The sequence below is a fragment of the Trichosurus vulpecula genome, chromosome 2, assembly GCF_011100635.1.
Source record: "Trichosurus vulpecula isolate mTriVul1 chromosome 2, mTriVul1.pri, whole genome shotgun sequence".
NCBI classification, from domain to species: Eukaryota; Metazoa; Chordata; class Mammalia; order Diprotodontia; family Phalangeridae; genus Trichosurus; species Trichosurus vulpecula.
Window position 1 is genome coordinate 82,115,417 of NC_050574.1, and position 21,091 is coordinate 82,136,507.

The 21,091-nt window shown below is 45.0% G+C and overlaps 1 protein-coding gene across 1 annotated transcript in view; it reads right to left on the reverse strand.

The window, feature by feature from the left end:
* Window positions 1–3,481: 3,481 nt before the first annotated feature.
* DNHD1 (dynein heavy chain domain 1) overlaps window positions 3,482–21,091 on the reverse strand; it is a 113,383-nt gene continuing 95,773 nt past the window's right edge. Inside the window, exons 35-45 of the mRNA XM_036743773.1 lie at window positions 20,807–20,985; window positions 19,367–20,338; window positions 18,809–18,875; window positions 18,445–18,553; window positions 17,888–18,108; window positions 15,947–16,066; window positions 15,443–15,656; window positions 15,096–15,187; window positions 14,557–14,706; window positions 3,950–5,067; window positions 3,482–3,832 (exon numbers count right to left, since the gene is read on the reverse strand). Of these exons, the coding sequence (XP_036599668.1) occupies window positions 3,482–3,832; window positions 3,950–5,067; window positions 14,557–14,706; window positions 15,096–15,187; window positions 15,443–15,656; window positions 15,947–16,066; window positions 17,888–18,108; window positions 18,445–18,553; window positions 18,809–18,875; window positions 19,367–20,338; window positions 20,807–20,985 (3,593 nt within the window). The remainder of the gene's footprint in view (window positions 3,833–3,949; window positions 5,068–14,556; window positions 14,707–15,095; window positions 15,188–15,442; window positions 15,657–15,946; window positions 16,067–17,887; window positions 18,109–18,444; window positions 18,554–18,808; window positions 18,876–19,366; window positions 20,339–20,806; window positions 20,986–21,091) is intronic.

The following is a 21,091-nucleotide window of genomic DNA, read 5'->3' on the forward strand; positions in this document are numbered from 1 at the left end:
TTTTTAATTAAATCTCTAGGATTTTCTATGTATCATGTCATCTGCAAAAAGAGATAGTTTTATTACCTCATTGCCCATTCTGATTCATTCAATTTCTTTTTCTTCTCTTATTGCTATTGATAACATTTCTAATACATATTGAATAATACTGGTGATAATGGGCATCTTTGTTTCACTCATCTTTTTGGGCAGGCTTCTGACTTATCTCCATTAGAGATAATGCTTGCTGATGGTTTTAGGTAGATGCTTCTTACCATTTTAAGGAAAAATCCATTTATACCTACACTTTGAAATGTTTTTAATATGAATAGGTGTTGTGTTTTGTCAAAAGCTTTTTCTACATCTGTTGATGTCTTATTTTTGTTACTTTTATTGAAATAATCAATTTTGTTTATAATTTTCCTTATACTAAATCATCTCTATATTCCTGGTATAAATCCCACCTGATTATGTCATAGCCTCCTAGCTAGCATTTTATTTAGGAATTTTGCATCTATATTCATTAGTGAAATTGGTCTATGATTTTTCTTTGTTTTTTCTTCCTGGTTTAGATATCAGCACCATATCTGTTTCATAAAAGGAGTTTGATAGGACTCCTTTGTCTGTTATTCCGAGTGACTTATATAATATTGGAAATAGTTGATCTTTAAATGTTTGGTAGAATTCACTTGTAAATCAGTCTGGTCCTGATGCTTTTTCCTTCCAAAGCTCATTTATGGCCTGTTCAGTTTCTTTTTCTAAATAGATCTCTTCTTCTGTTAATATAGGCAGTTTATATTTTTGTAAGTGTTCTTCCATTTCACTTAAATTGTTAAATTTGTTGGCATATAATTGGGCAAAATAACTTATAATTGCTTTGATTTCACCTTCATTGGTGACATATTCACAATTTTCATTTTTGATACTAGTGATTTGGTTTTCTTTTTTAAAAAGATCAATCAGTGGTTTATTTTTTTCATAAAAGCAACTTCTAGTTTTATTAATTCAATGGTTTTCTTAGATTCAATTTTATTAATATCACCTTTAATTTTTTGGATTTCCAATTTGATGTTTAACTAGGGGTTTTTAATTTCTTTTTCTAGTATTTTTAATTGTTTCTATTAATTCATTGGTCTGCTCTGTTGATGTAAGCAATCAGGCCTTTACTCATTCCCCAAGTTTTCAGTGCCCCTGTCCTCACTGAAATAACTTTATATTTATCTTGTAAATTTTTTACTTCTCAGTGAATATGCTGAGTTCCTTGAGGGTAGAGACTGCTTCATTTTTGTCTTTGTCTTTCCTAGCACGAGGCTTCTCAGTGCCTGGTTCATGGTAGGTAATAAATACTTGTTTAATTAGTATCCAGAACTGTATATGATCTTGTGCTCCATAATTCTACTACCCAAGTTCTCCAGTAGGTACATGTGCCCCTCCCCCAACCCCATCCCTTCCAATGTGAACAGACACATAACCTGTGGTAGGCAAGTAGCTGTGGTGTAGTCAAAGTATTTGGCACATAGTAAGTACTTAATGCTTTTCTATATTCTGTATTCTGTATTCTATATACTTTATTTTGGGTTCGAATCCCAGCTTTGCCACATGCTTTCTGTGTGGCCTTGGAAACTGAAGCTGTTGGACCAGATGACAGTAAAGTCCCTCCCGTGTCTAACATGCTGTATTTTTGAAGCCAGCTTACTTCAGGAACACGGAGCTGCCTTACTCTACTTTAAACCACTTCTCTTGAGGAAAGAACCCTAGACTGAACTAGTAGGTTGCTCAAGTCCAAGGTGATGAGCTTCTGTCCAGGCAGAGGTTGCAACAACAATAACCAAGAGGGACCAGATGTATAAAAGCTGTCCTCCCTCAAGATGTCATTCATAAATACACGTATTTAATCAGATTCAAATAGAATGCCTTTTGCTGATGAAATCTTGTGTATGTGTACATGTGTGCATTTCTCAGCTTAAATATAAACCTCCTTTAAGGAGAGGGACCTTGTAGCCAGTATTTGTCTACCTTTAAATACTGCATCAATGTTAAAACCATAATAGGTGTTCCATAAATCAAAGGCCTTTAATTTTTATATTTAAATGTAGTTATTGGATTCTTGAGATTCTCTAGTTCTATAATCTACACCAGTGAAGAGTTATCTGAATGATCTGATACATAGATCCTATCATATACCATCATTTCAAGAAAAGATAATGTATGAAAAAAGTGCTTTGTAGAAAGAAAAGTTGGTTATCACATTATGATTTTCTCATGTGTTTTTGTGGGAGGGGCCAGTACAGCTACGAACTAGAGAAGTAAGAAATCCTCCAAAGTATACCTGGAACTTTTCCACTTTCAGAGCAAGCCTCTGACGCAGGAGTTACACTTGGTTTGTAGTATATACAGGCAAAGCTTAAAACTGTACTAAGATTTTTGAGACACCCTGTACTTAGAAGAAGAGGTCCTCCAGTAAAATACCCTAATTTTACAGATAAAGAATCTGAGGTCCAGAGACTTAACAAAGGTCACAGAGGTAGACACACAATTTGAACTCACGACCTCTGACTTCAAATCCAGCACTTATTTTATGTGCATTATTCTGTCTTATAGGTAGGTGCACTACAGGGAATATAATGATAAGGACACATGATGGGGGATGGGACAGGAGGTGGTGATGGCTAGATTGCTAAAGCCAGTGCCCACTGATAGTCATCATAGCTTGGCTGAGGACTGGTATTTATTGTAGCCTGACCAAAAGACTAAGTCAGATGAATTGAAAAGTAGGTAAAGTCTTACTAGGCTGTAGAACAGAAGGAAGGCCCATGGGATGATTTTCTGTGTTATGACTTATACTCTTCCCTTGTAAATGTAAGATAGGTACTAGAACTATGATTTCATTAGTATAGGAAATTCCCAGATGGGAAACACACTTTACCAATTCAGGTCAGCACCTTCTTTGCAATTTATAGTTAAGAAGAGAGTTGCTTAGGGCACTGAGAGGTTAAGTGAATTATCCAAGGTTATACAGCCAGTGTGTGTCAGCTTTGAGGCCTGCTCACTATCCATTACTCAGTGCTCTAAGCAAATATGTCCTTGAGATCCAGCTTGATGAATGGTTTTCTAGGAATAGACCTAGAAGCATACAGTGTATCAGAGAGCGAAGGCATGAGTAGGATGATCTTTTACATCCTGCTCCATTATAGTAATGACAGTGGGTGTTATTGGCCTGGCGTCAATCTCTCACTCTACACCTCACTACCCTTGTACTCTTTCCCCCAAGCTAGCCAAACTCCAGACTAAAAGACCAGATAGCTGTTACTAGACAAGGAAAAGGGGTCGAATTCATTAGACCCTCTCTTTTTTCCCTCTGCCTCAAGGGCTGCCTGAACATGCATGAGTAGAAATGTTCATGGGGGAATGTATGTGTGTGGTACACACACACACACACACACACACACACACACACACACACACACCCCTTCAGCCATACTCCTTTATTCTGGATATTGGTTCACATCAAGGGTGGACTACTTACATATACCCTGCGCTGAGCACAAGTGGCAGGAGACAGTTTGGAAGGCAGCGGCAGGTGTAACAAGAGGTGGGCACGGTCCAGCCGTGAGAAGCCCAGGACTCCCCCCAGGTAGACAGGACAGAGATAGAGAGGCAGAGGAGAGGAGGGCAATGGTGGCTCTTCATTGATGAAATGGGGACTGACGCTGACAGGGGGCAGAGGGCTGGGCTTGCCAGAGTTCCCATCTTGTAGGGCTCTGTCCTTGGGATCCCATTCAGCATGATGGAGAAGCAGTCCTGTTATTAGAAGGCCACCCTCAGGAGCTAAGGGCATTGGTCCACATTCCACCTGAGGGCACAATCATCATGGGTAGGGCTGAGGCATCAGGGAGGGGCAGGAAATGAATCAGGCTTATACATATAGCCAGAAGGAGAAGGGACAGGGATAGGGCACAAGAGTACCTACCTGAAACTGAAGGCGAATTGCTTCAATTCCTTGTCGAGTTATGCCAGTGTTGAGATTAGGGCCAAAGCTAAAAACAGAGCTAGGGCTTTGGCCCGCATTGAGCCTGGGGCTGGTGCCAATGCTAAAGCCATGACTAAGGCCAAGTTGGCTATAGAAGCTGTGACTTTGTATGGAGCCACCACCAGGACTGGGATCAAGGCCGGATTGAGGGCCACCTCGGGGGCTAGGACCATCACGACCGCTACTGGGGCTGTGACGAGCAGGGGAGGGGGAGATATACTTGGGGCTAAGCTGAAAGTGAGGGCGTGCACCAGGGACGGAGGCAGGACAGGTCGGACGTGTATGGCCAGGGCTAGGGCTCACACTTGAACTTAAATTTGAAATGGTGTAGGGGCCCACCCAGTTCTGGCTGGCCTCCCAGCGAATAGCCAGCAATAACCCTCTGGGGTGACGGAAGGCAGATAGGTGAAATGAGCGATTCTGTTGGTCAAACTGTCCCATACCAAGCTGTCCACATAGACTTAAGTATCTGGTTAGCAACTGGCCCTGGCGCCACAGTTGTTGTAGCCAGAGCCAGGGTGGCTGGGGCCCAGCAGACATGTGGCGCCGCCAGGGTGGAGGGAGACGGCCAGCCCAGAGAGCAGTGGCCACTTCTTCACATCGGGGGGAGGAGCAGGGAAGGCCCCCTGCCAGCTGGCTCTCCAGGCAACACAGATCACTATGTAGCTCTGGCAATAGCAAACTTAATGCTATGCCCTCCTCCTCCAAGAAGCCTTCCAGGGTCTGCAGCCCTTTAGAGGAGGTCCAACCAAGGGTCTGGCTATGTGAGCTCAAGGCCAGCATGGCCTGCAATGCTTTGAGCCTCCGGATAGCCTGGGACACTCGATACTTTAGTCGATACTCCACCTGAAGAAGAGCCTGGGTTCGGGCACTAGGCAGTCCTGAGGGTCCCCAGGGATCTTGAGCCTTGTACAGAGAAGCCAAGAGGGCCCGACTCTTTTTCCTTAATAGCCAAGCCTGGGGCCCTTCGGTTACTCCAAAACTGCGAGGCTCAGACAGTGCAGGTATCAGGTGCGCTTGGGCCTCTACCTCTAATGATGCCTCTAACTCCAACATATCTAGGGGGTTGAGAAGGGGAGGATAGAAAGTTAAGAGGAACAAGACACTGCAAGAGAAAGATGTCAGCCTCTATACAGATAATACACATGCAAAGGAAGGACTTTCTCCCACATGCCCAGGGCCTCCCACACAAGAGGGAAGGTTCTCCATACACAGAGATGCATGTAGAGGAAAATTGTACACACAGATATCCAAACTCACCCTTTTCTACACTTAGGGAGGTCCCCACACATATACACAGAAAGACACTCTCCCCCACCACACACACATGCATACATACACAGAGGGCCCTCCTTCTCTTTCACACACGCGCACACACACACACACACACACACACACACACACACAATCTCAAGAGTTGGAAGACAACACAGAATAGCTACCCCAGGTCAAGGTACTCTGAATCTTCATCCATTTAAAATTATGGCACTCAGCCTCCATTGATGTATTTTTCTCTAGTCAGTAAATGCAACTAGTTCAAAGCAAAGGCATTTGGTAAGTCACGTTTCCTCCACAAATCTGAAGCCCTCACCATAAATAGGTAGAGTGGGTACAATAAGGATCATGAATGAGGAACACACTTGTAGGGAACACGTGGCCAGGGAACATGTAAAGGGGGTAATCCATGCCTTTGATACTTCAGGACTCCCAAAATCTTCTGGTGATGTCATCAAACTCTCAAGTGGCTTGCTACCTTCTGGGGGTGGAATCTTTCCTGGGTGAGTTGCTCCACTGGTCTTGTGTTAACTGCTGGGCATGTAGACTTTTCTGGGAATTTTTCCTTCCCCCCTGCTTCCAGGCTTCATCTCTTCAAGGGTCCCCTGCTTTCCATCTTAGTTCTACTTGGCTAGGATGTAGTCTGAGGACAGGCAGGATGCCTGCTTTTATAATAGTAGCTTAAGATTTACAGATCTTTTTGCAGTGTCAAAGAATGGGAAATTGAGGGGATGCCCATCAGTTGGGGAATGGCTGAACAAGTTGTAGTATATGAATGGAATGGAATACTATTGTGCTACAAGAAATGACAAGCAGGCAGATTTCAGAAAAACCTGGGAAGACTTAGATGAACTGATGCAAAGTCAAATGAGCAAAACCAGGAGAACATTGCACACTGTAACAGCACTTGATCAACTGTGGGTGACTTAGCTATTCTCAGTAAAACAATGATCTAAGATGAATCCAGAACGACTCATGATGAAAAATGCTATCCATATCCAGAGAAAGAACTGACAGAATTTGAATGGATATCAAAGCGTACTATTTTCACTATACTATTTTTTTTGTGATTCTTTTCCTTTGGCTCTGTTTCTTCTTTCACAACATGACTAATATGGAAATATGTTTTATATAATTGTACACATAAAATCTATATCAAAGTGCTTACTGTCTCGGGGAAGGGGGTAGGTGAGGGAGAAAAAAAATTTAATGTTAAAAATTATCTTTACATGTAATTGGAAAAATACTATCTTAAATTAATAGCTAAGATTTAGATGGCATTTTAAATGTTGTAAACACTTTATATGTTTTTCTAATTTAGCCCTAACAATATAAGGAAGATCTGAAGGTCTCCAATCCTGTCTTGGTCCTAGTCCCAGTGGTGGCTCCATATATAGTCACAGCTTCTGTCATTGACTTGACCCCAGCTTGGGCCTTGACCTTAGTTATGGCTTTAGCATTGGCACCAGCCCCAGGCTCAGCTTGGTCCTTAGCCCTAGCTCCATTTTGGCTTTGGCCCTATCTTGATCCTGGGGTAGTGATTCTGTGAGTCCCACATATGAGCAGGGAACCCCAGGTGCTATGTAGAAATCCTCTCTACATCACTAAGAATCTTCTGCTTTAAGAGCCCCAAAGAAAAGGTAGCCCACTGCAATTTGGAACACTGCAAATTGTTAGGAGGTTTTTCTGTACCTCATAATTGTATAAGGAACTTCTTCAGAGAGTGACCATATACCTATGGTGCTTCAGGGAGTTTTAACAATCCGGCTAGCAGCTGTTGTGGGGGTGTAAGACCAACCCAAGGCCAACAACAAGAACGCTACCAGCACACTGCCAAAGCACAGGTTCTTTTGATCTGCTTAACTAAGGAAAGCTACATTAACGGGTTGACAAGCTTACTTTAATTCAGCATACAAATATCATTCACTTAGTTCAGGGGAAAAAACCACCACCCTGAACTTCAGAGCAAAATACAAACAAAGTACAAACATCAACAGACAGACCTTGTCTGATTCAAATCCCAATACATAGTTACCAGAGTTTAACAAAGTCCCGGCATCCGGGTTACAGGCTGGAGGGCTTCTTAGCTACAGATGCCCGGGAGTCTCCAAACACCACCAAGAGTGAAAGCCCTGCGCAAATGGTTCTGTCTTCTCTTCTTATAGGATTTCAGACGTCATCAAACGTCATCTGAATGACCAGAACTTAGGCTCCCGTGATTGGCTCTTGAGTTAGCCCCTCCCCTTAAGACCCTGGGAGGTTCACATCCACATAGGTTAGGTTAACACCTAATAGGAGTTAGAGCCTGGGGCTTAGCACTTAGTAAGACTCAATGAAAAACACTGAATTACTCAAAGCAAACAAAAGCCAAACTCTTCAAGGGCACTTGTTGAACTAAGTGCTAAGAGCCCATTTTGCTTACCAACACACCGGGTAAGGAAGATATACTGCTTAAGAAGCTGAGAGTAAGTGTATGTCCCAGTATAATTGGGGACCAGCTGGATTCAAAACATTGCAGAATCACAGAGGTTGAAGGAAGCTCAGTAGCCATAAAGAAATCACCACTATATCCAATAAGTAGTCATCAAACCTCTACTTGAAAATTCCAGTGAAGGGAAACCCCCTCTCTCCATTACACTTTTGGATAGCTCTAAGCATAAGGAAGTTTTCCCTGACACCAAGCCTAAATTTGGTTCTTTGCAATTTCCACCCATTGTTCCCAGTTTTTCCCTTTGAGACCAAAAGGCCAATCTAATTTCTTTTCCATATGATAGCCTTTCCATATGCTTCTCTAATAACTAAGGATCTTAAATACAACTATCATATTCTCCCTAAGTCTATCTTCTTCAGGCTAAATATCACCAGTTCCTTCAACTTATCCTCATAGGGCATGGACTCAAGTCCCTTCCCCATTCTGGTTGCCCTTGTCTGGATGCTGTCCACTTTATCAATATTCTTCCTAAACTCTGGCAGCCAGTCTGGAACACAGTACTCTAGAAGTGACCTGACCAGGGAAGAGGACATCAAAGACTGTTACTTCCTTATTATTACTTGAATCTCAGCCTCTCTCAAGGTAGCCTAAGATCCCATTAGCTCTTTTGGCTGCTGTATCATGCCATTGACCCCTGTTAAGTTCTCAGCCCACCAAACTCCCCAGACAGTATTCAAGCTACTCGCTTCACCGTGTTTTCCCTATCTTGTATAGTTAGTGTTTTTGTTAAGCTAACCCTTCTTGAGAGGAAAGAAGCACTACAGTTGTAATGAACATTGGAGCGGGAGAGAAGGGGAGACAGAGACAGAAACAGAAAAAAAAAAATTGTAGCCCAAATCGTTTGGGAACCATGCCCATCCAGCTGGCTTTAACGTAGACAGTTCTCTTGTGCTTGAAAGGGATAGGGCAGGGAACCTTTTGCAGTTGCCTGAGCTTAATGTAGTCTGGGTTTTTACTGACCCTGGGGGGACCACACCTCTTTCATGAAAACAGAGTTCCCATGTAAAGTTTCTGAGGCTTCCTGATCATGAAGGTGAACTGTTCCTGTGGGCCAGGGCTGGGAAAGAATGAATTCATAACTTTTCATCCGCAGAGGGTTGGGAAGAAAAAAGGGATGTTCATGTGGAGCCACAGACATTGGTAGAGTTGCTGCTTATGTATTTCCTTGATTTCAAAATGCTATTTTAAGTAAATTATCTTTATCCCTTATTACTGATATTAAATCTAAGCGATTTTTTATTATGCCTGGATCTGAGAGGAAATGGGGTATTTTCAATGGGATGGATGGAACCAAAGAACATATCTAGATCCTAAGACTGATGAGGGAAGCAGTTCCTCCCACCACCCAAATAAAAACTGCATACCTCCTTCCACTATTATGCTTATATGCACCCCATGAGAATTTTGACCTCACTGTTCTCAGTTCTGGCACCTAGAGCCCAACAGAACAAATCAAATATGGGAAGATAGCCAGCATTCATTTCCTCTAATTCTCTTCTTCAGGCTAAACATCCCTGTTTCTTCTCTTTGACCACTCCCTTTCAGCAAACAAACAACCACAATGTGTCAGACACTGTACTGAGTGCTGGGGATACAAAGGCCAATTTAAAACAGACCCTGCTTTAAGGAGCTTATTTTCTGCTGGGGCAATATGACACAACAAGTATATGCAAAGCATTGCAGTGGGATTTCAAGAGGGAGGAGAGCAGTAATCAGGATGATTACTGATGAATCAGGAAAGGTTTTGTGTACGTAGTAGCCCCTGATCTGTTCTCTGAAGGAAGCATGGAGCACAGGATTCCAACACAAGCAGAGGGTGAATTTTGGACATAGAGGACCACCAGTGCGAAGGCATGGAGACAGGAGATAGAATGTTATGAACAGTTATAAAGCCATTTTGATAGGAACAGAGAATGCATGAAGAGACATAGTATGAATATGACAAGAAAAGTCAGTGGGAATCATACTGTGAGAGCTTTAAATGTCAGGGTGAAGAGTTTGTATTTTGTCTTAGAGGCAATAGGAAGCCACAGGAGAGTTTTCTAGTAAAGGATTGAAATGGCCAGATTTTTATTTTAGGAATATCATTGTGGAGAATGAATTAGAGAGAAAAGAGACGGGGAGCAGGGAGACTAATCAGAATGATACTGCAAGAATTGATGAGGACCTAACCTGGGATTGGGATAGGAGTAGAGAGAAAGGGATGGGTACAAGAGATATGGAAGCAGAAATGATAACTTGACAACTGATTGGATGTGGGATATGAAAGAGAGAAAAAGAATCAGGGATAACTCCAACATTTCAAGCCTGAGTAACTAGAATGCTTGTACCTTTGATGGAAACAAGCAGTTTGAAAAGGAGTGGGTTTTAGAGAAAATATTAGTTCCATTTTGCACATGTTACAGTGAGTTTGTAATTTCTACAGGACATCTTATTAAAGATTGGACTTCTGGAGAGACATTAGGGTTGGGAGATTAGATTTGAGAGTCCTTTGCATGGATGATGTTCACCAAGGAAGAACATGTAGAAAAAAAAAAAGAGGGCCCATGGCAGAGTATTGGAGAATACCCAGGTGGTAGATGGAAGAAGGGTTGTGATGTAGGTGTAGTGCCCCTTGGGAAATTACCAAGGACTTGGTGTTGACACCACTATGTGCTTACCCAGTGACTGAATAATCGAGACAGTGTCTTAAACACTAGACTTCTCTCCTAAGGATGGAGGAGAGCAGAAGATTCTAAGAGGCAGCTGGTTAGAAGGTATGAAGCCCAGCCCCAGGCCAATGTGCTCCAGCTAAGCTAAGGCCAGAGTCCTCTGGCTATAGCTTCCCTCCAGGTCCAGGACTTTAGAAGTTGTCTAGTTATATCAGTAAGGCAAAATTCATGACCTCAGAGAGGACCGTGGGCATGCCTGAATGGTTCGGAATTGCAAAGTATAATGAATTCTCTAGGTAGAAGGCAGAGGAAGTATAACATTTATTTAGACCCCAAAGGATCAGACTCAAGGACCAATGCCCCCAATCTGATATTGTGGCAATACTATTCCAAGACCAATAAGCCCACCTCACTATAGTAACAAGGAGATTATAACAAAATATTATAGCAGGAAACCAAACCATACTTGTGCTTCCCCTCAATGCTAGGGCCCTCTTATAATAAGATCACTCATGAATCCTAACTCCCTGCTCAGCACTCTCCTGAAGCTCCTCTGACTCCAAGTTCTGCAACTCCCTCTTGCGTTCAGCACTCTCCACTCTGCACACTCTGGAAGCTGGCCCTTGGCTTCTGAATCCTGCTGCTGTCCGCTCCGCTGCTTCTGGCTCCCTTGTGTCCAGTTCCACTCTCAGTCCTCTGTCCTCAGTTTCTGCTCCTCCTAGTCCTCAGTTTCTGCTGTTTCTGTGTTCTGTTGTCTCTTTTCATACAGTCCTTAGACGTCATGTGATTGACTAGAACTCCGGCACATACCATTGGCTCTGGTCTTAGCAGCTCCCCATAGGGCCCAGAGGGATTCATGCCTCTCTCAAAGTAGCTAACTAGTTTGCTAACCTGCCTGGGGCCTCACATCTAATTAGTGAAAGGGTATGGACCTCCCTTTGTTGGCCCCACCTGAAACCTATTCAATGGGCGGGAAAGATCTTTTCACTTACTGATGGGCTTTACACTAGTCCAACCTCCTCATTATACAAATAAGGAAACTCCTTTACTCAGCAATTTCCAGTGGTTCACTAAAGGCCCTCAGCCTCCCATTCCAGCCTCATCATATACTGCTTCTCTTTACAAATTCTATGATCAAGCCAACTGGCCTTTTTACTGTTCTGCAAACAACCATCTCCTGTCTTTGTGCCTTTGTGCTGGCTTTCCTCAAGTCTCAAACACATTCCTTCCTTGTCTTAGTCTTTTAGAATCCCTTCAGAACTGAACTCAAATAGCATCTTCTATAAGAAGCCTCTGCTTATTTCCCCAGTGGCCAGTGCCTTCCCCCTCTAAATTACCGTACATTTATATATTCACCCATACATATTTCCCATGATAAAAATATAAGCTCCTTGAGGGAAGACTGTTTCATTTTTGTCTTTCTCTGGCATATACTAGGTTATAAGGTATGACTATTGGGGGTTGGGTGAGGGAAGGAGATGGATATATTCTGAAGTAAAGGTCATGTAAAAATATATCAGTGATGTTATTTAAAAAAGAGAGAAATATGAGCTGGAGGACAGGCAAAGTAAAGTTGGTTCAGAGATGAAAGATGAGTAGAGAACCTTGCTGCTCCCTTACACATGATGGCAGATAGACTGGTCCATGGATGGCTCTCAGCCTGCATAAAACTCCTGTGATTGGGTGACAAAAGTGGCCTGGGCAGCCACTTCCCCCAAAAGTCATCCTGGATTCCTCTCCTTCACATCAGGTACCTGACTACTAGGCTGGTCACAAACAGGAGAACTTGTTGCCATAAAAGTATCCATTTGATAGCCAAGGGCATCTGGGCCATCCTAAATAGGTGGAGCCAAGCCTTCTAAAAACTGATGTTCCAGAGCAGAAATATTTCATATGAGGTCTGATTTAGGGTCCATAGAAAACTAGCCTAGTCTTTTTATCATCTCTTCTTTGTGTTGGAATCAACCAATCTGATGAATCACCTTGCTATAAATGAGAGGCATTCCTTCCTGGAATAAGGATGGGACTGTCCCTCTGGACTCCAGGGGAATCAGTTCTGGAGGCCACAGTTTAGGAGAAAATCCAGAAGATTCTGTCTCCTGTCAAAGCCCTGCTGTGTGAAAGAGATTGCTTTCTTTGGCTACAAAAAGCAGAACTGGGAGCAATGTGGAAGTGGGAGAGAGTTAACATTCTGCAGCATTCAACATCTCAAATGTTCTCTAAAGCAAGACCATTTTTTTAGAAGTCTGAGACAGCAGATATTACAACCTTATGGCCTTTGGAGCCCACCCCACTTCCAACTGGAGGGCTAGCAGTGTTAAAGTCAGCCACTGTTTTGTAAGTTACTTCAATAGTGTTGAACTTAGCCTATGATAGAATGGGCATAAGCATGTAAATATGGAAGTTCCTACATACAAGGAATGGTAATCCTTCTTGATGGCAAAAGAAGTGAGGCTTCTTTCAGGCAGACAAAAACCAAAGGTTAGGTTGAATCTCTTATCAGAATGATTGTGGTGATACTCATGTGATGAACCCATATTGATCAGAGATCAAAGCTAAGATATTCTGATGAAGTTTAGAGAGCTAAAAATTCAAGAAGATACATGGACTTGATGCTTTCTCTAAATTTAATTGCTCTGAGAAAATAAGTCTTTATTCCAGAAGGCCGTGTGGCCTCCTTGGCAATGAGGCTTTGCATAGTTCTTAAAAGGTCCCATTGCCTCCTGCTGCCTCAGCCATCACTGCTGAACTTTGGGCCTGGACAATCAGGGGTTTAGCTTGATTGCTCCCTGGCCCATCCCCAAAATGCTGCCCATTTACCCAGGGGACACTAGTTTTGAGTGTGGACATAGTATCAGTAGAGAAAGGAGAAACTGACCCAAAGCTATGTGTGAGGCTATAGTTATCTGCATAACTCAACCTCAGCTTAAATGCTTCAAATCTAAGCAGCTCATAATTAATGTCTGGAAAATCTTTATAGAGGAGTATAGGCCTTTGGCAATTTGAAGACAGAGTTATTGCTTCCATACCTCAAAGTCATTTGACTCTTGAGATTTCAAAGGAGTTAATAGGGAGTCATCAAGGAATGGGCTCAGAATAGCTATGGCTATGTGTTTCCAGTGGACGTATTTCCAGAGCTAGATGTAGAACTCTTGACCTGGCAGAGCCATCAGAAGTTCTGAACTGGAGGGGAACCCAAGCTGGTTACAGAGTAGAGACATATCACTGTGGTTTGGGAAGTCATGCTGTGATTTTTCCACCACAATTCCCCAAGATAAGCTGAAAGAAATCCTGGCTGCTAACACAGAGCCAAGAGAAAGAGATTTTTGGGGTAAATACAGAGAATACATGTCGACCACATCTTGATCTAAAGAATCAAGATTTTTTAAAAGAAAAACAGCAAAACACCAACTCTTGCTAAGGATAACCAATGAAGAAAAAGGACAACCTGATGCCCTAAGCTACAACCAACAACCTCTAGAAGCGTAAGATGAGGCCAACAATACCCCTCCCTTTCTGCCGTGGAGTACCTTCTCACATACAAGTCTTCTATCTACCCTCACTTTAACCTCTCTCCCATCCTACTCCCTGCTCTGAACCCACCCCCTGCCCAGGCTCACACACATAAGGTCTCATTGGGACATAATATAATCCCTTTCATATACAGAGAGAGAGAAAGCATTCTTTTACCCAGCTCTTGAGCATACACATGGACTTGGCTTCCCACTTGTAGAGACAGGGAAACCATCACTACTAAGTACACACACATACCTCCGCTCCACACACATACACCCAAGAACTTATCAACAGAGAGGGTCTTGCACACACAAGAATAGGATATCCCCACAGTAAGACATTAATCAGGGATAGGACCTCTTCTCACTTACATTGATTCAGGGTCATACATATACACATAGAAATAGGACATCACACACACACACAATCACATATATACACCAAGTGTCTTCCCTACTCACTTCATCCCCAAACACAGATAACCAATGCCTCTATCCACAGATGGGAGCCCACCCCTCATCTATGATTTTGGACACTTTTAACACAAATATCTCCTCAATGGAGTTGGGGATCACACTTGACCATCTCCCAACCCCCCCGCCCCAGGGCCCTACCTTGGCATGGCATAAGGGCAGCCAGCAGATTCTGCGGGGTAAAACTGTAGGGTCTCAGTTCATTGTTGGGGTCCAGGCAGACCTGGACAAGACTGAATATGGCAGCCTGGTCTTCGGGATCAGCAACATGTCCTCCATAAAAAATTGGTCCTGGAGGACAGAACCATAGGCACCTTTCAAAGGCCTGTACTCCAATCCCATCTACCCCCTGCTTGGACTCTGCACCAGGAAGAAGATACTCAGGTTTCAAGCCCCTTTCCAGAGAATGGATGAGGGAGGCAGAGATCAAGAATGAAGAAAACAAAGGAAACTAAAAGATGAATGGGATGGGACCCAGAAAAGGGGGAGAGAAAAAAGGGAAACAGAAATGGAGGGGACTCAGAGGAAGCCAGAGATTGGGGACAGACAGGAGAAAGATAGGAGAAAACAAAGCTAGCCAAAGGGCAAGGAAGGGAAGACAAATGATTAGTGGAATGATGACAGGAACCTCGTCAGAGGCTATATGAAGCTGCAAGGAGGGGGCAGGGACAGGGTCTTGCCAGTCAGCTCTTTCAGGGCCACCCAGCGATTGCTGAACCTCTTCCATATCCATTCCTGTGTTTTCAAAGTCTGTTCCAGGATCATGTGATTCCTGTTGGGATGGGGAGGGGGGGGAAGGGAATAGAGGGTCAAGAGGATAGTAGCAGGAGATATGAGATCCAGTGGGAAGTGGCTGATGGCATTAAGATAAGGCTTAGAAAAAGGAAGGAAAAGCCTTTTCCAGATGGTTTCTCCCCAGTCAGGTACTGGGTAGAAGGAAGACTGGGCTTGGCTTGGGGGCACGTCAAACCATCAATTGCCCTAGGTCTTGGGAAAAGGTTGGGGCCTTCAGGTGTGAGGGACTTACCATTTGCCACACTTGGCCTGAAGCCAGGGCCCATAGAGTTGGCGGTGCAGCAGAAGGCTGTGCAGGAACATTACTGGCACAGACAGTGTTAGGGACACTGAGGATAGAGGATTTTCCACAGAATCTTGTCTTTCATGTAGGCTGCATATCAGGATGTGGCCCAGTTCTAGTGACTGCTCCCAGAATATAGGAACTGAGTGCTGTACCACCGCCACTAGTAACAGAGAAAGGGCAGAGGGCATGACTCAGAGCATAACTCTGGCCAATCAACTTTTGATGAGAAGTCTTCATGCTTCCTCTGTAAAGAAGCCTGGACAGCGGCCTATGATCCTATACTGCCACCAAATAATATACCCTAGACAGCAGTCCTTTTTTCTGTTCAGTGCAGTGCCTTAGACATTCCCCACCTTTTAGACTCCATTGGGGCTAGCACCTGGGCAACAGCCTACTCCTCTTCTTCCCCCAATTCAATTAGGATTCTGGTTAAGGGGCTTTCATCCTCACCTGGAAGGGAGTCAGTTGCATTAGCTGAGCAAATAAGCCATAGCCGGAATTTCTTATTTATAATTATATTTTGTCTGGACATGGATTGGTGCAAGACCTGTGGCAAAACTTCTGATGTCACTGTGGAGATATGGGATACAGGGAGATGTGGAATGGCCAAAGCATGGGGAACACAGAGTCCCAGGGAAGGGGGCTATTAGAAAGGAGGACACAGATAAGAAGGGAGGAAAGACATGGGGAGCATATTTATGGTATAAATGGAACAAAGACATGAAAGAGACATAAACATGGTTAGTCACAGTTATGGGGGAACATACACATGAATGGGGAACACAGGCATGAGGCTAATATATACATGAAAGGGAAACAAAGTCATGAACACATAGCACAAATGTACACAATTCTGTACACAAACAGATGTATGCATAAAGGGAGCTCAGACACCAGGGGGCCACAGGAACGAGGCCAGGGGCATAGACACAAAGGAGAGGGACAAAGATATGAGGTGGACAAAGAGTGGGGACACTGATAAAAGATTAAAGATACACTTGGGAGGAAAGCAGCCTTGAGGGGTGAACAAACATGCCACAAGGGAGACAGACAGAAGGGAAGGGGAACAGTGAAGGACACAGGTGAGGTGGGTATTCACAGGAACAGGCACAATAGGAGGAACAAAAATATGGAGGGGATAGAAGCATGAGGGGACAAAGATGTGAAGGGAGAGACACAAACATGAAGAAAGAGAAAAAGAAAGGATCATAACTCTGGAGCCTTGGACTTCAGAAGCCCTCTAGTCCAACCCTTGCATTGGACACAGAAGCTAAGTGACTTGCCCAAGGTCACACAGTCAATAAATGCCCAGAAGGGGATTGCCACTTGGGTCCTCTCAGTGGTTTCTGCCCCTTTTTTATATCCCCAGTTCTCATTAGCACAGGGCTGGGCACACAGGGCCACTGCAGATGTGGGCTGGCTGTAGCCTCCAAGAGGCAGTGTTCTCTCTTCTCTTCTGCTTTTGGCACACTGCCAACACAAAGAAAAGGGCCACAGATACACCTGGAGGAGGAGGAGGTTCACAGGTATAGAGGGGCCACATATGAGACAGAAATACAGATATGACAGACTCAGACAAAGAAGGAATAGGGACATGAAGAGAGTACCCAAGCAGGATATTCTAGGGACATGGATAAGGGAGAGAGAGCTAGATGAAGGGAGGGGCCTAGATGGGAGAGAGAATACTATAAATGAGGACACAGAAACAAGGGGAGGGATATGGATGTGAGGACGGAACAAAGATATAAGAGGACAAAGGCATGAGGAAATGGATATGGACTTGTGGGAAGCACAGTCATGAGGGATGGCAAGATATGGAAAACACTACTAGGAGGGGGAGACACAGAGATGTGAAGAACACAATCAAGAAAGAAAAAAGACATAAAGGGAGGAACCTAAACATGGTGTGTGAGATAATGGCATGAAGGAAAACATGAGCCTGGCATTAGGGACTGGGACATTGTGAAGCAATGAGATGGGGACACAAAACTGAGACTAACACAGACACACACAAGCAGTCCTGGGAGCATGGACGTAAGGAAGGACCAAGGACACAATGGAGGCGGGCAGAAGAACAGAAGCACATGGGGTGGGTGGCTAGCATATATGAAGGGAGGTACGCAGACAGGAAAGGGGAACAAATATGAAAGGAATACAGAACACATAGGAGACACCAACAGAAGAAGCAGGCAGAAAGGGAATGAGATAGAGGAGACACATTCCTGGAGAGGCAGAGGCACAAGGTGGGACCCAGACAGGGATTGTATCCATGAGCTGAGTGTAGTCACAAGGAAGGCACAGCCAAAGACAAAGATACACAGACCAGACGAGAAGGCTGTACAGACAGCAGGGGAGCACAGATAGAAGGTATGGGGCATCAGGCTCACCTACCCTGAGCCCCATCTAACATCCCCAACAAGGATTCCAGGAGCTCGGATGGCCAAGAAGACATCAGATGGCAGTTGTCCAACACTATCCAGTGGCCCTTTCGCATGGCTTCGGTCAGAGCTGTGGTCACAGCCTGAGCAGAGTCCCATAGAGAGGAACCCAGTCCAATGACCTGCAGATGCTTTTGCCCCAACAGAGACAGCCTTGAGTGGCTTCTAGGGGTCCTGTAACCCCAAGTAACCACAGGGTGACCCCCAGTACCTTTACTGAGGAAAACAAATTACAATCCCTTCCTTGCTACTTTGAAGGCTGTGTAAAAGAAACAATTCTCTCCTACCCAGCCTTTGCCCTTCAGAGAGCAATGAGAGAGAACCAGGGTCTGGTGGATGTTACCTGCTCACCATCTGTCTGCAGAGGCTCCAGGCTGGTTATGGACTTCTTCTCTGGACTCAACCCCCACCCCCATTTGCTACTGAAAGTGTTCTCTGATGCTTTTAGCCCTGGAACTTCATAGGGTCATACCACAGTCCTCGGCTCAGCTGGCTCTAAAAGGACCCCACAGCCACATGGTAGATACCACCTGTGGGAGTGTCAGTGGAGCAGTGAGCTGGCTGTAGTTCTCCATGAGGTTGACATCTGAGCTGGTGAGCAGGATGGGTGGGAGAAGCTCTTGGGTTGGGAATACAAGTGTGTGGGAGAGGTGGTCAGAAGTCATGCTCAGCCACTGCCTGCTTAGGGCTGGGCTTCTCTGGAGTGTTGTGCTCACAGATTCAGAGTGATAAGGAGCCTTCATTTGATTGGCTACCAGAAATACAGAGTCAGTGAAAGTGAGATAGGACAGATGGAGAAAAGGCTGCCGCAGGAGTGAGCCACCCCAACTTAGGGTGAAATGTGCAGGGGAAATGGGGGTAGTCGGGACCTTACCACTTGTGAAGGAGCTTTTCAAGCTGATGAGAGTGGGAAGGAAGAAGGGGGATGACTGAAACTCATGCTGGAATAGAAACAGGCAGGGAGCTTTTGCTTTTCACAACTTGGAAAAGGGAAGAATTGTGTGACTCAGTGGCTCATCTGCTCCTGAGCATCGGTCAATCCAGGTCTCATGTAGTAGGGCCAATTGGTGTTCCTAAGGCTCTTAGCTCAGACTGTGCCCTGCTTGGGGTCTGGGAAATTGGGGAAAGACGCTCTGGCTGGGCATTAAGAGATCTGGACTTTACTTCCTGCCCATCTACTTTATCTTGCTCAAGTCCCACTCCCTTTGGGCCTCAGTGTCCTAGTCTGTAAAATGTGGGCACTGACCAGGTGAAATGTTACAGGTCCAGCATAAAACATTCTAACTAACAGAATTGCTGGTAGCCAGCATGAGTTGTCTAAGAGTCACCTAAGGATGAAAAGCAGTCAGGAAGGAGGCACACCTGCCCTGGGTTGTACCTCTGGTGCTAAGCAGGTAGTTTCAGGTATCCCTACTCAGACCTCCAGCCTCACCTCCTGTGCCTGTTGGGATGCCAGCTTCCAGATGAAGGGTAAAGGGTATGAGTTGGCAGTAGGTTGGCCTGGTGGGGGCAGCAGCACAATCAGAGGCCGGTTGGGGCGGCTCAGCCTGTAGGGGTTGATAGCTGGATCCTTGTCCTCAGCCAGGGGCCGTCCCAGGAGGCAGGTGGTAAAGTCAGCAAAGGCACCAGCTAGCCGCTCCGGTTGTAGCACCCGCCACAGCACTAGTTTCTGAAGTAAGCTCAGGGGTGTGGTGCCAATTACTGGGGTTCGACCCACCACTGTGAAGGGCAATCTCAGGTACTCCTGCCAGGCACCTGAGTGAGCAACCAGGGAAGCCCGCAAGCCTACAAAGGGGGGCAACAGCTCCAGCAGCCCACACTCCTGCCAGGCTTTGGGCTGTAGCCAGGAAGGGCAGGTGACATTCGAGCTCAGCACACTCTTGTCCACCACTGGGGAGGCTGCTAGTCCTGGGCAGAGTGCCAGCCTCTCCAGGGCAGATGCCTGCCCAGCTAGCTGTAGCAGGGCCAGGGCACCACAGACCCCTACTAGGGGTGCATGGTGGGGCTGCAAGGAGGTCAGGGTATTACTTAGCAGCCGGCGTGTTAGCCGGGTTCCTAGCTCCTGAAGGTGGCTTTCCAGGTCTTCACCATGCTGCGGTGGTAGCTGGTGGTCAGTGCTGGCCAGAGTGCGGCGTGTCACAATCAGATAGTTGTCTAAGGCCGTGGGGTAGATAGGGTGTAAATTCTGCAGAGGGGACATGGCCTGGGACATGGTGGTACCCAGACGAGCCACATGCTGGTAATGTATACGAAACTCTACTTCTTGGGCCTCCATCTCCTTCAACTCTTCCAGGGAAGCCTTCTGCTGATAGAGCTCTGCCTGGTAGCACAGCATGTCCCGCAGAAAATAGTTTCGGCCTAGTTGGTCTGTTTCCGTGTTTAACACGAACCTCAGGAGCTTTTCCTGTATGGGGCCCCCTGTTCAAAGCCTGGTCTGCCATCCTCTGTTACCCACCCACTTCATCCCCCCCAAACCTGCTTTTTCCCATCCCCATAGATCATAGTTCCCATACTTTCCCTTGTCCTTTCCTGGACCCTTGACCCTGTTTTCCCCTGGACAGATATCTCTTCTGTCAAATGCAGGGTTCTTAACCTGGGGTCTGTGAATTTGTTTTTTAAAAAAACATTTTGATGATTTTATTTCAATGTAAGTGGCTTCTTTATTTTTTGCATTTAAAAATATTCTAGGAAGGGGTCCACAGGCTTCACCAGACTGACAAAGAGGATCATGATACAAAAAAAAGGTTAACTTCTGCCTTATTAGGTCCCTGTCTCTTCTCTCCTAGTGCCCTTTCCTCATTTCTAACCTTCCTAATCTTCTTCCCCTGACTCCTCCCTCTATGCTATATCCCAGGCCCAGGCCCAAACTCACCTCAGTAGCCTCAATCTGATCGTAGGTATCCAGTATGTTGAGCTCCAGGCTAAGCCATCTTGTTTCCAACTCTGGCCTCTCAGCTCTTATGATCTCCTGTAAAAGCTGTTCCTCTATCATCTCCCAAACCGTATGCATATCTATTATATTCATACCCTTCAGTATCTCTGAGTTCAGACCTGGAGATAGGCCCCATTCAGCTTTATCCACAAACATGCTCTCTGTACCCAGGCTCCTAAACCATCCCCTGCCTCTGCCAAGCCCCCTTCCCTATCCTCCACCTTC